Here is a 24,807-nt window from a genome sequence, read left to right as displayed (position 1 = left end):
AAACTAAAATTCAGGTCAAAGACACACTTCTGAGTAAACACACAGAGCACAGAAGAATATCTTTTGAATCATATAATGAAAGCTTGAGGCACTTATTTTAGTCTTCAGGAGTCCTCTGAGAAAAGAAATAAAATATTTTTCATTGCTGAGTGATTTTTTTTTTTCTGGCTGTTTTTCAAAGTATTTATCCATAATGTTCATTTGTGAAGCATCTCTCCTCCTGCAGGATCTGGTGACGTGAGAATAGGAGCTCTAAATCATGTATGAAAGCTGCCAAAATGTTCCCTTCTTAGCAAGGTTTATTAGTCAGGATGAGCTGATTTGTTGAGATAGTAAACCCCTCAAGTTCTGCCAAATATAGCAAGTACATCTGGCAGAATACACCTCATGTGGAGCCAAGACTACCAGTAAACTTTTAGTCTTCCATGAAATCTAATGAAAAGTCAAGGGTAAACATGGAGGCAATAGAGCTGCAGATAAACAGTGATACCTAAAAAGCTAACATGCCCACCACTAAATCATTATTCATATTTATAAGCTAATTAATAACATTGAGTCATTAATTACACAATCATCCTTCAGTAAAATAGCAAGAAAAGCATTTTCTCCAGTAGTTTTCAATCTTCCACTTATTAAAATGCTTGGTTTTCAATATTTATTTCTTTTTTTTTAAGCTTCGCCTACTAACTTTAATCACTTCAAATACACAGTAAGAAGGACTTGTTAACAAATTCTATAAAGGAAAGAAATAACAAGGATCAATTCTAAAAACTGGCAGAAGTTACAGATAGGTGGTGACTAATAAAACATATTTTAAAGCACGTGTTTAACCTACCTTAACTCCATCCGGCTTTTTCAGTAAACTCTTCGCTGCTGTAAAATGAGACAAATAATTTCAGTGTCAGGTGGTTAACACTGAGGTCAACCAGCTGCGCAGCAAACCCCCATTGCTTCCCAGCTGCAGATACATTTTCAGCTTTTATTTCCCCCTTTTGTTGCTCTGAGTATAGGAAACGAAATATTTAAGCAACTATGAACACTTCAGATTATAATTCATCTCTTTTTCCATTGATTAAAGCTGTAGGTTAACTTACTTATACAAGGAGAGACCTCCTTGGGTGGCATAGAGGAAATGGAAGCAGGGTGAGTGTAGAAGCAGCAGCTTTGGATACGTTCATTTTTTCAACTGCAGTATGTTTACAATTGATGATGGGGATAGTTTGATACGACTATGAAAAAGTACGGTTCTGATGGCACAGACTTTGATCAGGTGTTTGCAGAGCCCACTGGTACCTTAATGATGATATTGATATGACGGTGACATAAAAGTAACCAGTATCAGATCAATAAGGTACCTAAAGAGCCTAGTGAGGTACAATACTATCTATTCCACCTAATGAAAAGTAAAATGGGTTTTAAAAAAGCACCTCTGAGCAATGGTTCTTTGGGGATTTCCCACCATGACAGCACCAGTCACCTTGCGTGAAAGGTCAGGAAAGTTGCAAATAAGGAAGAACAATCTGCTAGTGAAATGGTGTTTTGGAGCAGTGCTTCCTATGAGTTAATAACAACAAATGGTAGGCTTTGCTTCAACTTCTAATGAAGACAACCTGTTCTTTTCCGAACCATGTTGCACACTGATCAAATTTCTTCAAAGCACCGGGGACTGTTGGACAAAACTTCACTTGCTGTAATGTTATCCATGTGTTAGGCTTTAAATTCCACCACTTAAAACTGGCACCAAGATCGTGGCTGAATCATTCCCAATTACTAAATTTGGAGGGCTAATATGCAAGCAAGCACACCTGAAAACATTTACAGCAGAAGTACATGGTGGGTGACCTACCAAATTCAAATAAACGATTCACTAAAGCGTAAATGCTTCATGGCTCATTGCCAAAGACTTGAAGAATAATAAATTACAAAACAAGCCTGGCAATTTTTTTTGGTTTTATTGTTGTTTATGACCCAATCTTCTTATCAGAAAGTGTATCACAGCTTAGGTTGTTAAGAAAGTGCTATTCTATATACGTTGTTTTGCTTAGAAATAGGAAGCCTTTTTGCAAGGGAAATGCTGCAGCTAACAATCTGGCATAAGCAAAGGGAGACAGTCCTGACATGGAGCTCCCATCATTACCAGCATCCTTCTCTTCAAAACAAAACAACAGTAACAACAAAAAACCCCAAACAATTAGACCTTGCAAGCCTAAGGTTGCTCAAACTAGCTGAGGATATTTGAGTTACTGAGTACGTGGTTTGAGCTTGAAGTTAATTTCTGAATTTGTGGATTATTCTCTGGCTACCTCTGCATTAAGTGCTCATTTAGCTCTGGTTCAGAGTACAGAAAAAGTCAGATCACCTCGGAAACTGTACAGAAATAACTAGGGTCCATTATTGTGTTGTTTACATTAAAAAACCTGGAAAGTGAAGCCAGGTTAATGTTTATAATTTCATTAATATATCAGCCCTCCAAATGCAGTTTATTAATTATGGACATCAGCCAACATTACCATTAAAACTCTAACAAGGCCCATGATTTACAACTAAAATGAACAACAACAAAAAATTGCCTGTATTATGCAACAGGACCACTGCAGAAACATGTAAAGTAATACTGAAAATAAACTGGTTTACATATATTTTTGAGATAGGATATGCCCTGTTGCAATGTGTACTTACAGGACCTGATGCAACATGGCTATAGATTTTACACTACCACAAATATTGTGGGCACTCCATTAACTTCAGAAATTCATTCAGGGAGAGCAAAGGGGAGGAGCCATTTCTACAATCTAAGGCCAAAAACCCCAGGAGTCCATTGCTTTTGAAGCCTGTTTTATACCATTAGCCGTTACAAAAACATGGGAAAACACAAATTAATTCTTATAGGCTGCTGTTCATAACAAACTAGGTCCTTTTGCTAAATTTGTGCATAAAACTTCCGAGTTCTTTTAATGCTTAACAGACATTACATGTTATATGTAAACAATTAAATGAAAGCCAGTAAAATGAGGGCACCAAAAGCAATAACTACAAGTATTGTGTTTATGGCATTGCCAGCATATCCTTCAGAATGTGCCTAGTATGGATTATTATGCACTATTTTATGTTATAGGACGTATTCCATACTCAACTGCCTTTGTTGGTTTTGGCTTGGAAGGTATTTTTAATAATAATTTGATGCATCTTTCTTTAAGCACAGATACTGCATACAAATCAAATATTTAAAGAATTTGCAGTAGCAAAGCAATTAGCATATTCTAAATTAAGCCCACAATGAAAGATTTCTTGCAACTACAAGCAATAGCTATAAATAAAACCTAAGGCAGCGCTAATAGGCCAGAAAGCAGACTGAAAAGAAATGGTGTTGTGACAACGTGTAGAAATTAAAGTGATTTAGAACAACCAGCAATTTTGATTTAGAAGAGGAAAAAGATGTTCCTTTCACGTGCTGAGGGTCTTACCTCACAAGAAATATACATTCCACATAAAAGGAAGAAAGAAAAAGGAAAATAAAACACTTTTATAACCACATCGTTATGGACAAATGACCTTCAAAAGCATGCTTTGCAATGAAATACAATGAATAAACAACTTGAAAAAAGTAAAATGTCAACAAGGAAAAATACGGGTCATTATGGTATAAAACAGAGATGACAGGTGAAAAAAAATCTAAAACAAAGCCAAAAAGCCTGTTTGCTTTTCATGACGAAATACTATTTTAAAATTACTTCAGCTTTTTTTGGTTCATGAAAGTTGAACTTGACGTTACATATATGGACAGTGACAGTTATGAAAAGTGATGAGAAATGATGTATTTGTTTCATAGTTAATAAGAATTCATTTTTACAAGATATGCAGCCTACAGCATTCCCACCTTTAAAATAAATTGGCAGATACTGGCAATTCATTAAGCATTAACTGAATGTAATTTACGTAAATGTAGTCTTCTGTGTTACAGGTGTGTATTAAATATAGGAACTTAGCTAAGAAAGAAACTGTATTTCAAGTACTATGCAAATTGAACAAGTTGTTCTTGCATTCATGATTATGTTATTTATTTTGGATGATTCAGTTCTTATTATGATTCAAAACATGTTTTTGTCCATAAATTAATTTATGTTACACTCCAACAGCTACATCACAGAGTAGGAGGATACGTAAAATTACTGATTTTTAAATTTGGCATACTTTTTCACTATTCACTTGAAATATCAAATGGCAAAATGAAAAATTCAGCATAGCATCAAAATTTTGGCAATACTACTATTGAGGACAATTCTAACTCTACTAACAGCAAACTTATTTTAGCTTTTGCTTTTAAAATTTCTAAAATTCAAATTTTAGATCTTTAAAATTAAAATATCTAAATCTCCAGGGATACCACTACAGAATTATTTCATAAAGAGAAAACATCTCCTGTTATATCAAGCTAGGCATTAGAAGAGAAGGAAAAGAAGGACTCATTTTACTATGTTTCTTACTCCCTAGCAAAGCAATAAGGAATGGATGTGGTTTGGGGGTTTTGTTTGTTTGTTTTTCATACAGGATACAACAGAATCCTGGAATGACATTTCAAGTATATAAAAATAACTAAGATTTTAAGCGCTGTTTGGTGATACTTATGCATGTGGAGCTATATGCATCATTTTCAATTTTCTTCTACCAAAATAGAAAGGAAAACACTGTCTTTTGACAGATAAACACTAAAAAAGTAAAGAGAAGGAACTCACATTCTACTGAAAAATTATACTGTCATCTACAAGAGATTCTATCTGGCCCAGAGAGTTTAAATTCGCTTGTTTGCTTCTGCAAGGGAAACAACTTAAGATATATCGCACTTAGATGCTCCTGAATAACAAAGATCTTTCCGTACTAATGAATCCTCGTTAGATCTTAGTCATCTCAGACATCAAAACATAAAGACCATATTAATCTGGAGCTCAATAAACATACCTGAGAAATTTCTGGTAGCCAGCATAGTTGTCAAAATGGCCCCCTGTGTACACATACATTTTCTCAAATTAGCATCACACTTGTATAAAATTCTGAATGTGAACACGACACAACAAAAAGGAAAACACACGCATAAATTACATCAAGTACTAAATTAACCCTGAAAGAATGGATTGTCTGCGCATTACCTATCATACGTAATGCCATGAGTGCATAAACTGTAATTTAATCTTAATCACACACCTATCAGCAATCCTGAGAATCTCAGATATCGTATGTAATGCACAAACCATGAGTACTAACAGGCACGGTAATTATCAGCAAAATACATAGCTGAATATGAAATAGACTTTACTAATGTGCTTAGATTCTTTTTTAGGTAGGAAGAGGAGTTTACTTGTAATGTGCTAATTAAAAAAGTTCACATCTGCAAAGTCATCCTGTCTGGTCAGGAGAAAACAAAGGATAATCTAGAAGAATAACCTTAAGGTTTTTCCTTCGATGAAGTATTTTTCACGTGTATAAATGAAGATGATTGTTATTATCTTGAATCCAACAAAATTACGCTATGTTCTATTCACTTTCATGAAAAGTTTAAAATCCTCGTGCCAAAAGCCGATCATCTATCAAATAGTTCATTTAAGCACAATATTCAAGAAAAAGCTTGCTTAGGGACCATTTGTTTTACACATGGAACAGAAGCCAACATTCTTTCCAAAATTAGCTATTCATCCTTGCAGTTTTCGTTCTTACCTTTAGTTTTCTTCTTGCATTGAATTTCTTCAAGCAATCTACAGTCTCTTGCCTGTGCATCATAGAGGCAACAGTAGAACGTTGCTAAGAGAAGAAGAAAAGAATCATTTTAATGCATTCGGACAGACATCCAGCATTTTATTTACTCTGCAACATACATATTACAACCTGCATGGTCCAAAACTTGGGCCTTTAATTTCTACCCTGTCTGACTATCTCTTTGTGCAGGTTGCTACACATTTGGGAAATTTCCAGATCAACAAAACCAAGGTCTCATTTTACTCGGCCTTTTCCACATGTAAAATCCTCTTGAAAGAAACAGGGACTAAGAAAAACACAAAATCTTGGAACTTAGGTTATGCAGTATAACCATAATTGAAGTAATATACTGAATTATGATTTTGGAAAATATGTTTTAAAACAAGAAGGAAATTTTTCGTTAGCATTAGCGACATTAGGTGAGGTACAGCAGCAGGAAATATTTCAGAGAAAATTCAGTGGTACCTGCATTTTCCCTGTAACTCAACTTTATTTGTACCACAATTTTAAAGGCAAGATAAACGTGGCCTGCTGGAATGAACAAAGAATTGAGAACCAGCTAGATGTCTCACTGTGACTTTCAAAGTATCAGCCCAGACTACCTGCAAAGTCAAAGTGTAGAATGTACTGAGAACTGGAAAGTCGTCCTGGATCTAGTAACAGACAGGCAGCCTCTGCTACCCGCAAACTGACTTTTAAAAAGTCCCTTAATTTCCTGCCTTTACATTTTATTCTTATTATAATGGTTATAGGGAAATGAAGATGTAAAGCATTATCTAACTCAAAGTTACTTTCTTGTACGTTTTTTTTCTCTGAGAATTTAAAATAACACACTGATTTTGGCAGTGAACTTCTGCACCACCAAGTCAAAGGAATGGAGTTCATTTCTGCAAAAATCTTACCCCAGGCGGAGACCTCAATATACGGCACTATTGACTGTATCTGTATAATTACAATTTTACACTCCCCTAGTTATATAGCTGCATGAGTAGGGACAAAAATTACTCTCTGAACACCTTCACTACATGCTGAAATAAACCATAAGCTGATTTGTCTGACAAATTATCCTGTTAAATTGGTGCAAATTACTTACACAGATCCATGGATGCTTTAGTGCTTCTGATGCTGTGATACGTTTTGCTGGGTTGATGGTAAGCATTTTATTGATAAGGTCTTTTGCTTCAGGAGTCACTGTATCCCATTCTGGTGAGGGAAACTTAAGAAAAAAAAATATGTATGTGTATATTATCTTGTACAAACTTTACACCATTTTACCTAAGGATTTTTTACTGACACTGTTTCTGTAACATTAATTGCTAGCACAAGTAACCAGTTTTAAGGGGAAAAATGCAGTTTTCCACAATTAGAAAAGTTTGAATTAGTCGGTTTTATAAATAAAGTTTTCCTCCTTTACTATTTTGACCTTTTATTTATTTGGTTCAAATCCACAGCATTTCTATATTTACAGTAACATGATGCCAATTGAAATTCATAGCGTGAAATAACAATGGCAGACAGAATAACAAATTCCAGTCATCTGAGAGGCATATGGTCTTACAGCACTTCATACAGTCCTAGTTTCTCTTTTAGTAAAGACAAAAATATTAAGCATTATTATTCAAACTCCTTGTTTGCTTTCTTTCAATGTAAATCTTAATGCTAACTGTACAGTTATGGTATATAAATCTAATTAGTTATGAGTTTAACACCTCCCTGCTCAGCAAAATATTTATACATGCACTCAAAGCATCTGCTGAAATGCAAACAGAATGAAAAAATGCCATGTCTTAAACTGCTTTTGTGAACAGACCTTAACCTTGAGGGTTCTGTGTTTTCCACTATTAAAAGTACTTATTCTTAGACAACAGGAATCTGGTATTATCTAAGCACAGTACATCACAAGTATGTGCAATGCAGATGCATAGTTCAGTCTCTGCACTTCCTCTATTCTTGCCCTCTCGGCTGAAATCATAATTCCCCACTGTCACCCTATTTGTTACTGTATGATTACTTGTTCACTAGGAAGAAGACTTGACAGACCATAAGTTTATTTTCACTAAAAGGCCATAGCATAACAAATCCCTTTTCAGTCATCGCCATCTAGGACTGGATTCAAGTTAAGAGCTTAAAAATTATAAGCTTCTGTCTTTTCCTCTTCATCATTTACAAATTACTTAAATCTGAGGACCAACAGCCTTTTGTCTGTTTAATATAATATAAATGGACGATGTTGCAAAATTCATAATGTCACCAAATCATCAGTTCTTACTTACCAACAGTTGTAATGCTTTTTGTTGGAATACACGTAGTTAATGAAACCACTCCTTTTGAAATGCTGTAGAGCAGCTTGTATTTCCAAATAGTGGGCAACAGAACAGCATTAAGGTGTATATTTAGGAAGCTTAAGACTTCTTAAGAACAATTTAGAATAACTGATTGGTTGAAGTGATAAACCACAAGGGAAAACACAGGCCCCTGGGAGTTCACAGAGGTCTGAAAAGGCTTGTCAGGGTAACATAAGCTTGCATGATTTATACAGGGACCAGACAATGAAAGCTTGAAGCCATAGGGAAATTAGATTCAAATTCTCATAGGACGTTCCCATCCCAATAAGGTTCATGTTACTAAAGCAACATTTACTGCATTGAGTGGCTCTTAACCAATAAAAAAAAAAATAAAATTGTGATTTCACTTTTCACTCCAGAAAACTCCTATGTAGAGGTACAATTATAAATAATTGAATAGACAGAGTATGGTACATACATCATAAGCACCAGCCTTGATCTGCTGGTAAAGCCTGTGCTGGTCTTCATCCCAGAAAGGAGGATATCCCACCAGGAGGATATACAGAATGACACCTGCAGAAAATTCACAGTAGTATTACGTGATTTCAAGAAACAAACCCCAGAAATTCATTTTGCACCTGACAACCACGTAAAACAAATCGCTCAATAGTATTATGCCAGCTACTGAAAAATGCTGTCTATTCATACTGGAGAAAATAGTAAATGTAGGGTTCACAAGATAACCTTCTATGCAGAGCATGGGCAATAACGAGTATCTGACACATCAGATCAGGAACACTGAAAATGTCTAGCTAGCTGGAGAAACAATTTTCAGTGATCATGGATGTTCTTGGAAAATGCATTTTTTTACCTCTGGTTTTATCATGGCTTGTACTGGTGCCTGTAAGATTGTGTTTTAACTATTCTCATGCAAATAAAATTTGGGCAACTCAATTTATCTGTATAAATATATGGTCAACAGGAAAAATAAAAAGTCCATCTGCTAGTCTTACAGAGATGATTCACTATGACTAAAGAAAAGTGCTTTCATAAATACAACGAAATAAGCCTGAGTAGAACTAAAATAAGGAAAGCACCAATTGTTCCCAGCTAGGTAGCTGCCTCTTGCCAGCACCTGAAACTACACTGTTTCAAGAACTGGATGATAAAGTAATAAAGTAATTGGCCTGTACTCCAGTTCACAAAACACTTTAGTTTCATAGTTGAAAACTGCAGTTCTAGTATATTGGTCAGATCAGATTTCAGGCTGCTTGTGAACCAAAACTAAGACCCAGCTCACAGTATCAATTGTTATGTTTTCTAACTAGTCAGGCATCATGTGCCTGCAGCTATTTTTTTAATACTTTGTGAAAGTGTGTTGTGTAGACATGGCCAAGAATGCCATGATATCACAAATGATTAAAAAAAAAAAAAAAATAAAATGAAGCTAGTAGGATAACAAAAAAAACCCCCAATGACCTCTTCTAAAAATTAATATTGAATTTTACTAAATACATATTATCCGATGCAGAATATAATGTATTCTGGACATCACCTCTCTCCCTCAAAATACCTCACAGTGGACTGAAGAATCGCCTTTCAGAATAATTTCTTACCACATGCCCACATATCCACAGGTTTTCCATAAGGATCTTTTCGTAGCACCTCTGGAGAAAGGTATCCTGGAGTACCAGCAAAGCCTGTCAAAAGGCAAGGCAATGATTCTCAAAAGCTGTACATGCTCTGCAAAAATCCAGTGATTCTCATCTCAGTCCACAAGACACAGGACACTATTTCCCAAGCCATCAACCACTACCAGCTTCATTTTGAACTTTTCTTTTTAAGACAAATCGCCTAGAAGTAACAATAATGGGAACGCTTATGCAGACTTGGCACATCCTTTTCTGCCACCACGTCTGGTAGAGGCGAGGGGACAGCAATAAGCCAGCTGGTTACCCAACTACACTAGCACTCCAGATGCAACGGTGGTGTCAAGAATCCGGTGACAGTGCAACAGGGGAAGGTTTCCAAAAAGATTACAAGATAGCTGACACAATTTCTTTCATGACTGCTGAACTACTGTGAGCTGTAGCGACATATCCAGTACTGAGGTGCAAATACATTTGGCTCAGGGTCAAGGTCAAAAAAGTTAGCAGAGTAGGGGGAGCGTGGGGAACATTATGTGAGTGATTCCCTTGGAGATATTAATTCAAAGACAGAAAATTCACACCACGCAAGCCAAAGACTGTTACTGTTTGGGTTTTTTAATCATTAGCCTAATTTAGGCTATTTTAAAATAGCCCCAAACTATGAAAATTAAGACTGTAAACATGACTTGCATGGGATTTCTGGGAGTCCGTCAACTGTGAAGACTGCTACCACAGAGTACTTCCACTGACATTTATGGGGAACTAATTAACAAAACAGAGGGGCAGCTAAGCTACAGTATCGTAACTATAAGGAGCATTTTAAAAGCCCTATTCCATGTTATGGGAGGACAGATTTCTGAGTAAACAACATCTAGTAGGGCTAGATTTAAGAAAAGCTTACGTATGAAGAGATCTCTCATTTAGAAGAAAAAAAGAAAGTAAAAACACTGTTCCAATTTCTTCACACAGAAGTGGAAACTCAATTCCGCCAATGCCAGATGGTGGCAAAGTAAATGCTCAGAGATGTTCAGGATTAGCTTTCACAAGAGCACAACTGGCTTTTACTTAGTATGAAGACCACCAACTTAGGGCTCAGCCTTCTTACAGCCTTTGCTGTTTGTATTTTGCACAGCCCCTTCTAATACAATCTTTCCACTGCAAAACTAATTTCCATGAAGTCATTTCACTTCTGGAAACCTCCTTACAAAAGCTTACAAGAAGCATCTCTAAAGTAATCTAGTCTTTAAAATTTATATGTTCTTCATTCTTTATTCATTACCAGCAGTGCTGCTTTCTCTTAAGAGAAATGCAAAATGTAGGTATAAATGTAGACTTTTCTTAGGATGCTGTAAATGATAAAAATTTAATGACCAATAACATTCTGTACCATTTCAGTTAGTATGTCTGTTCTTTCAAGCATCTTTGCCTAAAATAAATGCTTGGGAATTCTTGAAAGGCGAGAATTTGGTGGCTTTCATGAAGGACCACATGTCATTTCTGACATACCACACCGGATCCCACAGAACTTATGAGAGATGGTGATAATGTATAAAGGGTACAGCTACAGAAAAAGGAAGCCTTCGCCCTGCAGCTGACAATCATTTTAGAATGGAGGAGGAAATGAAGGAACACATTCTGTATGTTCTACTGAGAACATAGCTAAAATATTTTCATGAAAAATAAGCTTGGTTTTTACAGTCTCATGATATGAGATCTATGAATTGTTAGAGTACTATCATACGGGAAACACATCTTAAACTCCTTTGAGAAGCTGAAAAATACACATTCCAAGTAGCTTTAAACAGAGTGACGTTTCGTATCTCTTCTTGGCTGTACTGCTCTACTTTAATATTGTTTTTCATTTTTAAGGGCAAGTAAAGTTGTCTCGACTTTCAAACATAAACATTACTACACATCACTTGAAATTAAGCTTTAAAGCAAAAATAAATATAGTACTTGGCTAACTATCTCCTGATGAAGATACAGAATGGGTCTGAACAGAAATAACTGGTATGGTTTTAGGACATATTCTGAAGTTGTTCAAAGCAGCAAACACAGAAGAGTACACAGTCACGATTTCAGTGAAAAAGAAAAAACATACTGAAATTGTTAACTGTTACTTATCAGGTAATCCTGTAACTGGTCAGAGGGATCCCCATACAAGTGTGTACTTTTCAGAAAACTATTGCTAATAGTAGTATTTATTTTAGCTAAAACAACTTGCAAAGCTAGGAACTGTTTGTGACTGTACAGTGTCTAGAAAAGACTGCATCACCTTGTGCTCCTATCATCAGATGATTTAAATAACTATCCAGAGGCCCAAGACAAATGCCATGCTTTGAGTTCAGTGGTGCATGGGTACATGAGATGGCATGTTACTCAGCCTAATTAGCTTACAGTCTCAAAACCCTCTTATGCAAAGATTACACATATACTTAACTTCATAAATGGTGAGCACATCTCTGGATTGAAGGTTAACTATAATCCCATAACATAAACTTAAATTAATGCAGAGAGATGCATCTTAAACACACAGCAGAAGAGACTACTGCTCTACGATCTGCCCTATGCTCTCATCAACCCTCTGCTAGACTTATAGCCTTCTCATGCAAGGATTCCAAAGTAAATGGCACAATAAACCATGTTAGTTTAAACGGTGTAAATTGTACATCTTTGCTAACATACCTCCCTCTGACTCAAGAATAAAAATTCAAATGAGCAGTCTGGTGAGAAGATATGGAGAAGGCGGCAGCAAGGGGCAAGAGAGTAAGTGTAGGGCAGTAGCCTTCTCTTCCTGCACAGCTGGATCCGCAAGACTAACTGTATACAACCTAAATTTAATGCAACTCACAAACTAATTCAGTGAAGCTACTCAAATGACTTAAGTGGTGCATATTTTAGTCCTAGTTGCAGGGCTGGACTTAATTTAAGATGAGATGCAACTAGGACTAAATCTAGCTACCAGTGAGTTAACGTCCACTGACGTGGGCAATGAGCCACCTGCCTGGGTGAGTCAGTGGAGCCCGCCTGACACTTTCCCAGTACATTAAACACCTGCTAGCAGGGTGGGGTGTTTCAACTAAACCCTGTAACACTTTCTACAAACAGGCAAGGAACAGGTTCCTTTTACAAACATCCAAACCAGGAAAGTATTCCGTTGTATCCAAACATACAGAGCTCCAGCCGGTTTCCTGCTGAGGCATAGCTATGGTTTAAGCAGAAAAGTGACCGTTGCACCAGAGGACTACACCCAAAAAACCAGAAAAATTAGGGAAAAAAAAAGAAAAACATACTCATGCAGAGCTATAATTAGAATCAGAGCACTCCATGAGTCACCAAGTGCTGCAGAATCCAGTGGAAAGCAGAAAAATCTTCTGGAAGGAAGCAAGAAAAAGTTCAAAATGTTGAGCGTATTGGAGTTCATGTTTTGCCTTGTTAAAGCAATCATAAAGATGAAGGAAGGCACTCAGACCACTACAAAAAGGTTTTGCAGAGGAAGTTCCAGAAAAGGTACACAACTCGCTAGACTTGCCGAATACCACAAATTTAAAAGAAGAGCCACATTAGACTACCTTCTTTCTATTACCTCGCTGCCAGCTTACTTCTTCCTTACATACATATTTTGAAGACATTCTGTTCAATCTCCTTTCTACCAAGTTCAGCATGGCAGTCCTCATGATGCTGCAAGTCTAAACCAAGCACTTCACAAGAATGAAATGACAAAAAAATAAAGTGCAAAATTTTACAGGGAATTGCAACCTCCTGTGCATCATCTGCAACCATACAGATGTATTACCTACAGATAATATCCCTGAAGTCAAGTTCATTCTGCTGATTTTTTCTTGAGAAAATTTTTTTTCTTGTTTCCTGTTTACCTGGTGTTTTTGCCATTATAACAAATCACTTGTGTTTTGTCTTATTTCTGTTCCACTTCTTTTGTACTGATCTATTTGTTAATTTGCAAGAGCAATCTCCTCTGTCTTTTGTGGATTACTGAAATCCATTTATATAAAAGCTGGGATTTAAAACAACAGGCTAGCTTATAAAGCTACCAACATATGCCCAACAGCACTGCCTGTGCATCCACACATAGTTATATCCTAGATTTCAAACACACAATCTCTGAGCCCACTGCTTGCACAAAATCCTTTGTGCTTCTATTCTAAGCTTTGACAGCAAGCTCACAGTCATTCTGTTCAATTCTAAACTGCACTTTCTAGCTGCTGTGAGAATAGGTAGCTGCTATAAATATTTTATTCTATATGTTTACCTCCTGGGATTTACAATACATTTTGTCCTGTGCTTCACATCTGTTCAAATAGGTTGGTATGCAAGGTAGACGTATCATGTTTGTACATGTCCTATTATTTAAAATGACCAGTAGTAAATCTTTCACCATTTTCCTTTAGGCATCTGTTAACTGTAACAACCAACCTGCAACTAGCAATTTTTTTGTAAATTAACAAAAAAAAAAAAAAAAAGAAAAAGAAAAAAGGAATATTTTAGTGGAACTGGAGAGAAGTGCATAATATTTAACTCACTGCCCCCTATCCTCTTCTCATAACCTGAAGTGGAGCATTGTACAGGACACGTAACATATATTCCAGGTATCGATTCTGGAGACCTGGTTCACCCTGTCAGTTGCCACCTTCAGGAGGGCAGACACCCTCCCTTTCCAACATTTCAAGAGCAGGTCTGAGGGACAGAATGTGCTCTCTTCTGGTGGTCACACGCACACATGGACTTCGCTTCCACATTCCCATACATCTTTTATCACCTTCACCATCAAGCAAGCATACTCTTGATCCCTTCCAGATGAAGATAATGTTTTCAAAATCACTGAAGTGGCTGAAAAACTCCAGTTCCAGCTTCAGGAGATGTTTGTACGCTGTGGATAGACAACTCTTTCCAGACTATTGTGCAAGGTTCCAGATACTTTTAACCACCCTTTACCTTCCTGGGTTTATGCTCTCTGTGATCTACTATGCGAGCTGCTTATATATTAACGATTGTACATTTTTAATAAGCCAGCTTATTTTGACCTCAGTGGGTCAAAGAACAGTTTTATGAACAGTTTTACTTGCAGATGTGAAGGGGCAGTCACCTCTAGGACTGCAATATAAACAGCTGGGACAGATAACTTGTACTGTCACAGCAACATCTAGATGTGGATGGCTGTCTACGGTCTCAGGTACTCAATCCCCCTCCCCCCCTTTTTTTTTGTTCAAGTCACATTCTAAAGCGCTTCAGAATAAAATTTGCCAGTATTTCCAGCTGACAAACAACTGTTCAGACAAAATGTTTCGATGACTGGGCAGTACACTCAGCAATATAAACCTACAGTTTTACTCTTCAGTCACCCGAGCATCTGACTGGAAACCACCCACCTCCCTCCCAGGCTCTACACCCATATTTCCCTCCTGTAGATACAGAAGGGAAAGCAGGGGAGTAGGAGCTTGTGTGCCCCTACCTCTCAGTCAAACTTACAGGCTGGCAAAAGCTAGAACAAGCCAGTAATCAGGAAACCTAAGTTTCAAGGTCAAGAAAGTCAATGGCACTTAGACTACATGCAAAAGGGACATTTGTAAAGGTGTATTTACTAGAAGCATGAATTTAAAAACCCTGTCCCTCCATCCTACCCTGTATCAGTACTGCTGTGCTGGCAAATCCCTGGTATGAATACAGCTGTGCCAACAGAAGAGACCTTTTCCAATTTATTTTATGTCATTTGGTAAGGTGATTTACCTTTGCTAGTGAAGAGGAAGCTATGGGGCAGAGCCACTTCTTGTCTAAGCGAGCTCTGAGGTTTGGAAATGTAGCCACAGGTCATTTTTGAAGTGCTGAGGGATTTTTGTTTGTTTGTTGTTTTTTTTCTTGGTTGTTTTTCTTTTCTAAACAAATAAGGTCTGCTGCCAAGCTCTGTTTAATTTGTTGAGACATACGGGTAACATTCTTCCTGGAGAAAAAGGTCTAAAGTGTAGTCAGATGTAGAGACTGAACTATGAACAAAATACCCCTTAAAGCTACATACCAAGTAGTCACAGAGCTGCCTGTTTTACACTAGGGTGAGAGCTGGGCAGTTTGGGAGGCTTAATAAATAAATGGTGAGAAGAAAAAAAAAAATTACTTACCAAACCAAGCCTGTTGTTCTCCTTGGACTTCTATAGCCAATCCAAAGTCCGCCAGTTTTACTGCTGCTCCCTTGGATTTGCTAGCTAAAAGTAAGTTCTCAGGCTTTATTCAGAGAGAGAAAAAAATTGAGATGAAAAGATAAGTAAATATATTTTAGACAGGTTTTCACCTTTTTTTTTTTTTTTTTTTTTTTTAGTTATGGTAGTCTGGAAAAGAACAAATACTTAGAGGAGTGAAAAAGAGAAAAAACCCGTACATTTTCTCCATGACAATGCAAAAATTGCACTTTCCATTCCTACTTGGAAAGAACCACCAGGCCTGTAAACAGCCGTCATGATCCCATGACAGCAAGACTAAGGAAAGGACAGCGTGCAGATCTACTAGACAAGGAGGTCGGCCAGAATGGTCAGATGGAACTGTGACACCTCTTTGCATGATAGGACAATGCAGAGACTCCCAAGAGCTCACCACTGGAAAAATGCTGTAGAAAACCCCCAAAAGACACGTATTCTATGATTACTAGTCTAACCTATGCAGTTTGCAGGATTAGGCATCTATAACTGGCAAACATCAATGTTTTGCATGACAGCTTAACAATAGCAGACATACTATTATATTTGTATTTAGAGGGCAGGTGTATTTACATTGCAAATGCTTCAGCAAAACCAGCATGCCCACGTTTGTGCTTGCGGATAACCTATTACAAATAACAATATAAGTCTGCAAAAGTTCCCACTTTGCTTTTTTTTTTTTTTAAGGTACACTGGTCACATCTGAAATCAAATGCTACAGTACACTCACACAATTAAAAGTAAAGGATTTGAACATAACAATAGTGTTCATTCTACTGTTCGTAATGTATCCTTTTAACTTGATTTAGCAAATATATCAAATGCAAATTGTCTAAAGATAACTTTATTCTCTGACCCTTAACTTTAAAAAAAAGAACCAAAAAAACCTAACAAAATACTATAGAATTCAACAGATTATTTCAGCGACCTCTATAGTATTTTCTTGCCATTTCTCTCTCTTCTATCTCCATTATTTTTAAAAAAGGTTTTGTTCTATATTTACACAACAACAAAACCTCACTTGCAAGGGTATGGCTGTGCCCCTTCCGGAAGTGATTTTTTGTAGTGATCTACTGCAAGCGAATTTACTATATCCAGTCTGGCACTGGGGACCCAATCCTGCAAACTCTTAACCGCATATTTCATTTTAAACCCAGCAGCAATGATATAGGTTTCCAAGGGACTATTTATGTGATTACAGTTAATCCCGTGCAGGTACTGAGCTTGGGAACAATTAAGATCATAAGCTACTTTCAGCAAAAGCTATCTTTAATACAACTGTCAAGTATCCAGCAAAATATGCTTGAGCTAATTAAGACCTCAACCACTGTGATACTTCCATTAATTAACAACACAACTGACCCTGACAAACTCTTTAGTCTAAAGGTGTTTTCTTCCCTCTCACCAAACTGTAAAGGAACATTTCTTCAGCAATTTACAAACACCATTCTCCCACTCATCCCTTTGTTTCTATGTCATAGAAAAGACACTATTAAAAACCTTTCATTAATAGTTACTTGATGAAGCTTCTATTTCCACATTTTTTAAAATTGAGATTAAGGTCTCTCAGAATAAAACATAATATTTATATTCACTTAAATTATCGGTAACAACTACAACTGCAGTATATCAAACACTGAATAGCTGAGGACTCTTCTCTAGGTTCATCACACTGATCTAAGCAGCGTCACAGTGCTTGTCATTTAACTCCACTAATTTCAACATAGAGTCACATAGTTCTTGAAGGTTTCCTATCAGAGAGAGAGAAGTTTACAGTAATTACTTCCTGGAATGCACTTCTTATATAAACCTCTTAAAGCAGTGGATGATCCTATTTGGTTGTGACCTTCAGCAAGCCAAAAGCAGTGAAATGCCTCGCCGTCTTGGTTGAAACACAAGCACTAACCTACCAAGCGCATACCACTCTGCAACACGCGATTCCATTCAAAATAGTAGTTTTATGTTTTCTGCTGCTGGGTTTTTTGGTTGTTTGGTTTGGTTTTTTCTTCTTTTTTTCCCTCCTTGGGATTTTTTTTTTTTAATTCCATTACGTGTCTTTACTCTGCCAATCAAAGTGCTCTGCAGAAATACCATTATACCATTGCCATAGACAAGTATGTTTCAACAGAAGCTGAAGCAGATTTCCTGATTTACTCCTATGCCAAAGACACAGCCTTTTGCGCAGTGTTGTGTGGGACTATGCGCTTAAACAACATGCAGCTGTCATTTCAGGATGACAAGAGGCATACTAGATAATTATCATGCATTAACTTAGAATGACTGCAATTACTTGGAAAACATTAACAGCCCAGCGTGGGCCACTCAGGACTCGTACTTTGGATTCAGTAGTGTCACCTTGTATTACCGGTAGACTGGCTGCAGTCAAGCATGTAGAATGGCAGTGTTAACTACTAAAATTACTTACAAATAAATTAACATGATTTATGCCTTATTTTTCCAGAGGTCTTTACTTCTTAAGAGATCAAGTACTTATGCCTCTGTGTATTTTTCCTTGAATATAACTAGAGCATCCGCTTTTTGGGGGGCAATGCAAGACAGTCATAATCACAGAGTTCCACAAAAGCAGCAATGCTGCTGACTGCCAAGAACTGGAATTCCTACACGGAAGCGCACTTTTACCATCTGCTAAAGACAGACTGCCACTCACAGGTTAATTTTCTCTGGATCTAGGATGCACCAGCATTCTGACTTATACCAAGGATTACAAACAGACCAGCAACAAGCACTTCTGCAAGTCCTAATAGGCTGCAAAAGCTCCTCTCTCTTTGCTACTAAATTATGCTAAAAGGAAAGTTAAATAAGATTGTCCAAAATCTCCTCCTCTTGTTGCCCTCCCCAAACCCCATTATCGGAAAAAAAAAATCCATCAAGTTTTGCAGTTTAAGGATCCACGCCAGGCCAGAACCATCTTCTACATGTCTTGAAGTTCTGGTCTTGGGCCTCGGAATCTTCTTTTCAGTACAGAGAGTTCTGCTGGGATTTCACCAGTGTCTTTCACTTCACTCTGGTGTTTTGGATTTTTTGGTTTTTGTTTTTGTTTTTTTTTTTTTACCACAAAGCAGTAACTGAAGAAGGATGGTTTTCTGCTTCCTGAAGTTTTCACTTTCAGAAATGAAACTGGGTACTACAGCTTGGCAGAAACATTTTTTCTCACACTGTTCTTCCAATTCATTCTGGATTTGCCACAGTAAGAACTCCACACACGGTCTGGAGCAGGGAACAGCTAGATTTAATGCATTTCCAAAGAAAAAAGTTATTTTGTGTGAATGTATTCAAAGTACTAAAAAAGCATTCCTTATACTGTCAGCTTGCATGGCTACAATAATTTTTTTCAATTCCTTTTCATGCTAGAAGCATAGTACTGCATGTATGGTGAGGACAGGAACCGCTGGAGCAGCTGGATGAATTTGACATCCTTTCATTTGAACTTGTTCCATGTTACCCAGCTGCCACGCAAGATTTATGGATTGGATAGAGACTTCTCAGTCTCCTGTTGTACAACCGTGACACAGGAAAATCCAGAGGCGCAAAACGGGTAGAGAATTTTGTGTATGTGTCTTTGAAATCCATCGTGCTCTCTGAGGTTCCAGAGCGTAACCCTTTATGTTCCTACAGGACAACAATAGAGACTTTGTAAATTCAGACAATGGCTATAACAGTTGTTTATTTGGGGTGCGAAGGAGAGCAAGAAAGATGACGGCATTCTGATTCCAACGTTATTACTAATGATAACCACCAGAAAACTCCTATCCTGGGAGGAAATTCCTGCTCCCCATAACTCACTCAGAAAGGAAAATAAAGAGACAAAGAAGCTGTGCCAGAAGGAATTAGCATGTTTCACTGCCTTAGCCCACATGCCATTTTTTCTCTGCCTTTGTAAAGAATCTGGCATTTCAGAGAGCGCACTTCCATTTGATTTGAAAATACGCAATCTTCTTTTACTTGAGGATCCTGAAGGCCAAGTGCCCAAATTAAGTCCTCTCCCTTATCCCCAAGGCTACTTTACTACCAGCTTTGAGACAGACTTGTCTCTCTGAGCTTCCCAGTAAAAGAAAATGATCTTTACTTGTTTACTTGTTTCTTTCCAAGCTAACATGCTTTAAATGCAGAGAGCATTTCTGCAGCAGATGTCTCCAGCCATTTGGATATGTACATGGCTAAGAAAGAGGTAGTGCTCTTCTCAACACAAAGAGTTTTCTTTCTGAAGCTTCTATCCCAATGCTACCGTTTGTCTGGAAGGGACTCGACTCCTCAGGTGGTCATGGCGAGAACACTGTAGAAATTCCCACTTTCTAAAGAAGTTCTGTAGCCCAGCCATCATCTGGAGGAGAGAGAGGTCTTTGTGCCAGCAATCTCACAGCAGCTGGCCTTTCGTCACTAAGATGCGTGACATGCAAACGCTAGCGTGCTTCCCAGAAGCACTCCAAGTTACGCTGCTGAGAGATGGGAAGTTCCCCCCACACCCTGCCCCAAAAGCTGCGGGTGACGGAGAGGAAGATCACGTGTTCAACGAATACACAAGATGCTTGAGAAGCAACTACTCTTCTCCCTGGTACTGACAACAGGTGCCAGCAGACTCTGATGGCTGTCCTCGCAGCCCAGATCTGGACAGCTAGGTACTGGCAAGCCCTTAGCAGATTTTTCTCCAGTGAATGCTAGCGGCTCGTTCTCGTGCATAGGTGAAGCGAAGTTAAAAACGAACAAAAAAAAAAGAAAGGGAAAAAAAAAGAGAAAACGGTTGACGCTTCCCCTGCTGCAGGCTCTGTTTCGCTAGGGTTTGCTGCTCTCCGCTGCCGCATGGCGGAGGGCCGCCGGGGCGGAGGCAGGCAGCGGCCCCGGCTAGGGAGGGCTCGGCGGGGCAGCAGCACTCACCTTCAGGTCGCGATGGACAACGCCCATCTGATGGCAGTGTAGCACAGCCTCCAGGATCTGCTGAATGCAATGACTGCATGCAAACACCAGGGGCGCGTGTTAGTTCCAAGCGTGCACTCGCCGCCCGCACAGCCAGGCGCCGGGGCGGCGGCGCGGGGGGGGCGGCGGCGGCGGCGGCGGCGGGGCCGGGGCCGGGGCCGGGGCCGGGCGGGCGCCGCGCTCCCCGCTCCGCGCCGCCCCGCTCCGCCCCGCCCCGCGCCGCCCCGCGCCGCTCAGAGCACGACGGCCTCAGGCACCGCCGCTGCGGGACCCCGCACGGTGGCGGCGGCAAGGGGCCAGCCTCGGAGACGTGCTTCGGGTCGGCTGCTTTTTTTTATGCGGGGGGGTCAATTTAGTTTTTTTGGTTTGTTTTTTTTCTTTTTTAAGGACAATTTGAAACAGGAAAATGGTCGGAAGAGCATACGAATTTCGCCAATAATTCGTTGACGAGGTCACGTTAAATATTTGGCATCCTCTGCACTTTTTCCTCCTTTCCTTACCGAGAGCGTGCTCAGAGGCGTTTGAAATTGTAGCGGCCACTGAGGTGACAGAAAAAAAAACACTCCGAGCGAGGTGTTTTAGGTAAATTATTAACTTCTCGTGGTCCAATTGAGTTGGCAATTAGCATCACTTGCCTGAGGGTTCGTCATACTCTAATGCAGCAGTGTGCGACCGGTTGTTCTGCTACTGCAACCCAGGGTCTCAGAACAGAAGTGGCGTTTAAATCTGCAAGCTGACATACATCACAGCCAAAGTTCACCTCCATGTGCGTACACAGCGATACATGGACAGCCTTAATAGAACACCAGACACGTTCGACAGCACGGGGTAAAATCCAGCGCCTTGGAAGGAGACCGTTTTTTTGGCAACCATTCCCCCTTTTGCCATGATGTATATTAGGCCTGTAGACTTGCAAACTGGAAAGAGGCGTCATGCATTATTCGTTCGTCTAGTTGTTTTGAGGGTGAGTAGGATAGGCAAGGGAACATCGCAGACAACCCACCCTCTGCCCCTACCCAGCGGAAAAAAAACCCCAAAACTCTTATATCCAATTGATGGGCACCAGATACTGACCTTCAGGTCTCTGTGAACTATGCCATTTAGATGACAATGATTAACACTTTCTAGAATCTGCTGTATACAATGACTGCAAAGATACAAGGGCAGAATGGAAGGGAGAACATTTTAAAGGCACATAATCACATTAAATACAAAATAAAATAAAACTTAAAAAAAATATAAAGAACAAAAACAATTTTACACCTCCTGACAAGTCTTGATTGCACATTGAACTGGAACAAAACAATGTTGAATATAGAGATATTTCCAGCTCTAACACATCCAAAAACCAAAGCAAAACAAACAAAAAAACCCCCAAACAAACAAACAAAAAAAACCAAAACAAAACCAAGAAAAACATTTAACATGGAACATATAACAACTATGAGACAGAATCATTAGATTGTATTTTCATTCAGCAGTATGGAAACTTCTTCCAGTTTCCAAAAACTGCTATAGGAAAAATAAAGTGGAGGCAATAAAAAAATTAGTGATATGATTTGGTTTTTTTAAATTTTTACAGTGAAGTTAACATTACAACGAGTGCTGAAACAAGAAAATGCTCAGAAATGAAATGATAATACAGAAAACAAATGAAACAAAAAAAGTCAAAAGCTAAGGAAAAGCAAAACATTTCTCATTTTGAACCTAACGGTTTCTTAAAAACTACTAGTAGAATAAAGCCAAGTCATTCAAAAAGGTGGCATGCATTTTCATTTAAAGTATCATCAAGAACTAGTTTAGTTAGGAGTCGCTCATGAAATGGAAAACCACATTAAAAATGTAGACAAACGTTTTACTTTGGTGCTTCAAATAATTTAATTAGCACCTATTTTTCCATGCCCAGGTTTGCAAGTTTTGGCCAGCCTACGATGCCAAAAAGCACAACTATTTATCTTTTAGAACACTGGAACTTTTTCAGGTGTTTTTCGGCACCACAAGAGTTTATAATTTTTTTTTTTTAAAGATATCCTTGTGGCAGAAGTCAGTGACTGTAAGAAATCGGTAGTAGTCAAGGGCCAAGGATTTGATACTGCTCATCCAAAATATTTTGACTGTGGAGTTCAGAAGGAATGGTCATAAATCAGTAACTGGAGCCCAAGCCTGAAAACCCTTTCTTATGCGAGTAGTTCACAACTCACTGAGCTGGACTGCTTGTGTGAGTAAAGACTACTTGCGTGAGTAAGGGCTTGCAGGAGCAGACCAGTATTAACAGTCCTAGGATATGCATCTATAAAGTCCATTGACTACTTCTATAGGGATACACACACACATACGCACTATATATATAGATATATATATATACACACACACGAATATATATATATAAATATATAAAAACACAGAGATGCCTGATAACTAGGTACTTCACTTATTTGGTCAAGTTTATACTGAATATATAAAATGCATATATATATCCTATATATATATATATATATGCACAGCCCCTTCCAATACATCATAATTCTAGAACAGAAAAGAGATTGTTGCAATTTTTCCTTTTAAATCACACGTATCTTAAAAACACACAATGACACCATATGCTGGCCTTTGGCATCAATATTAGAAATTTTGCTTGAATCACACAGCAGGCAAAAAAAAAAAAAATTCAAAAATGTTTTAAACATAGCCCCTCTCCATCCACCCCACCTAAATTATTAATGTTGTTTTCTCTTCTACAGTGTGTTTTGCTACGTGTTGTTCCACATTTAAATGCTTAAAGTAATGATGTTTCCACCATTCCTACAGAAATTAGTAAGAGCAATAAACAGTGGAAGCTTCCTAATACTTAGAGTAACTTCTCGTTTGTTCATTATTATCCTACCACTGTTGTTAGGGTCACTTAGTGCTTTCCGTTCATCTGCCAATTAATTCCAAATGTAAAGGAATAACTGAAAATTATACGTACTAAATATGGACCAATGGTGGTGTGTGACTATGAACACACAAAAATATGAGGATTCTTTAAATTTACCTTGAGTTAAATTTTCTGTAAAGAGTGTAGTGGTAGAACATATTTTCCTTAAAGTAATCAACCACAATATTTAAGATTTATTATTATATGAGGGCAAACAGATTCTGAGATGGGAAAATGGCCCTGATACTTTATGTCAGCATGCAAATTATGATAATTGTCAACTTATTCTTCAAGTTTTTCAACAAGCACTTGCAGAAAATTGCTAGAGATTTCAAATTTGAGCTCAGACTATGAGATGCACAGTATAATTGCTTATAGATGAAACACAACAAAATGTTTAAACATGAAAGGAAATTAGTACTTCTGGACTGAGAACAAAAATTATATTGAATGTAAAAGTCTTTCAAGACCACCATATATTTCAAACTTCGATCAGCAAATGTAAGAATCCCTAGATGAGATAGCTGAAATGTTATGTCCAGTTTGCAGAGGAGAAAACTGGGTGAGATTTTAACAACTTCACAAGTTTACAAAGATTTTAACAAATTGAGATCCAATTTCAGCCTTTTCAGACCCAGAGATGTCAAGACTTCATACTAGTTCACCACCACACAGTCGTGAGCTCAAAATGCCAAACTGTGCCCTTCCAAGTCTAAGAGAACTCTAGCAGAAATCCTAGAGTCTCACAGACAGTGCTAGTGAAACTGATGCCAAACACCATGAGATATTTAAGTAACTATCCTAGAATTATTAAAGGCCACATTAGAAAAACAAATTACTTACCTGGCATCTGCTTCACTATAATATTCTCTTGCAACTATATCTTCAAACAATTCACCTCCAGTGACTCTGTTAGAAAAAGCAAGGTGAGAAAGGAGATTTCAGAATGGAAAACGTGCATCTTAAATTAACTTGACAGGGAGAAGTCAGAGAGGAGTAACTGAAACATTTGTACAGAAATGCAAGAGGTCTTGACCAGCAAGGTGAAGGAACTGAAGTCGCAAGTTTGTCCA

At 38.1% G+C, this 24,807-nt stretch overlaps 1 protein-coding gene across 35 annotated transcripts in view; it reads right to left on the bottom strand.

The window, feature by feature from the left end:
- Nucleotides 1-24,807, bottom strand: part of CAMK2D (calcium/calmodulin dependent protein kinase II delta) — a 162,441-nt gene that overhangs the window by 35,669 nt on the left and 101,965 nt on the right. For 16 of the 35 annotated variants that reach the window (XM_069810081.1, XM_069810156.1, XM_069809661.1 and 13 more), the window contains 9 exons: nt 24,578-24,643; nt 21,892-21,964; nt 15,814-15,916; nt 9,650-9,733; nt 8,512-8,606; nt 6,842-6,964; nt 5,710-5,793; nt 4,957-4,999; nt 836-873 (listed from right to left, as the gene is read on the bottom strand). In XM_069810081.1, coding sequence (XP_069666182.1) covers nt 836-873; nt 4,957-4,999; nt 5,710-5,793; nt 6,842-6,964; nt 8,512-8,606; nt 9,650-9,733; nt 15,814-15,916; nt 21,892-21,964; nt 24,578-24,643 — 709 coding nt within the window. Of the gene's footprint in view, nt 1-835; nt 874-4,956; nt 5,000-5,709; nt 5,794-6,841; nt 6,965-8,511; nt 8,607-9,649; nt 9,734-15,813; nt 15,917-20,778; nt 20,852-21,891; nt 21,965-24,577; nt 24,644-24,807 lie in introns of all 35 variants that reach the window. The other 19 variants (XM_069809929.1, XM_069810777.1, XM_069810330.1 and 16 more) reach the window with 3 other exon arrangements.

Source organism: Haliaeetus albicilla, chromosome 1 (assembly GCF_947461875.1).
Source record: "Haliaeetus albicilla chromosome 1, bHalAlb1.1, whole genome shotgun sequence".
NCBI classification, from domain to species: domain Eukaryota; kingdom Metazoa; phylum Chordata; class Aves; order Accipitriformes; family Accipitridae; genus Haliaeetus; species Haliaeetus albicilla.
The sequence above is the reverse complement of the archived record's forward strand: the minus strand, read 5'-3'. Positions and strand labels throughout refer to the sequence as shown.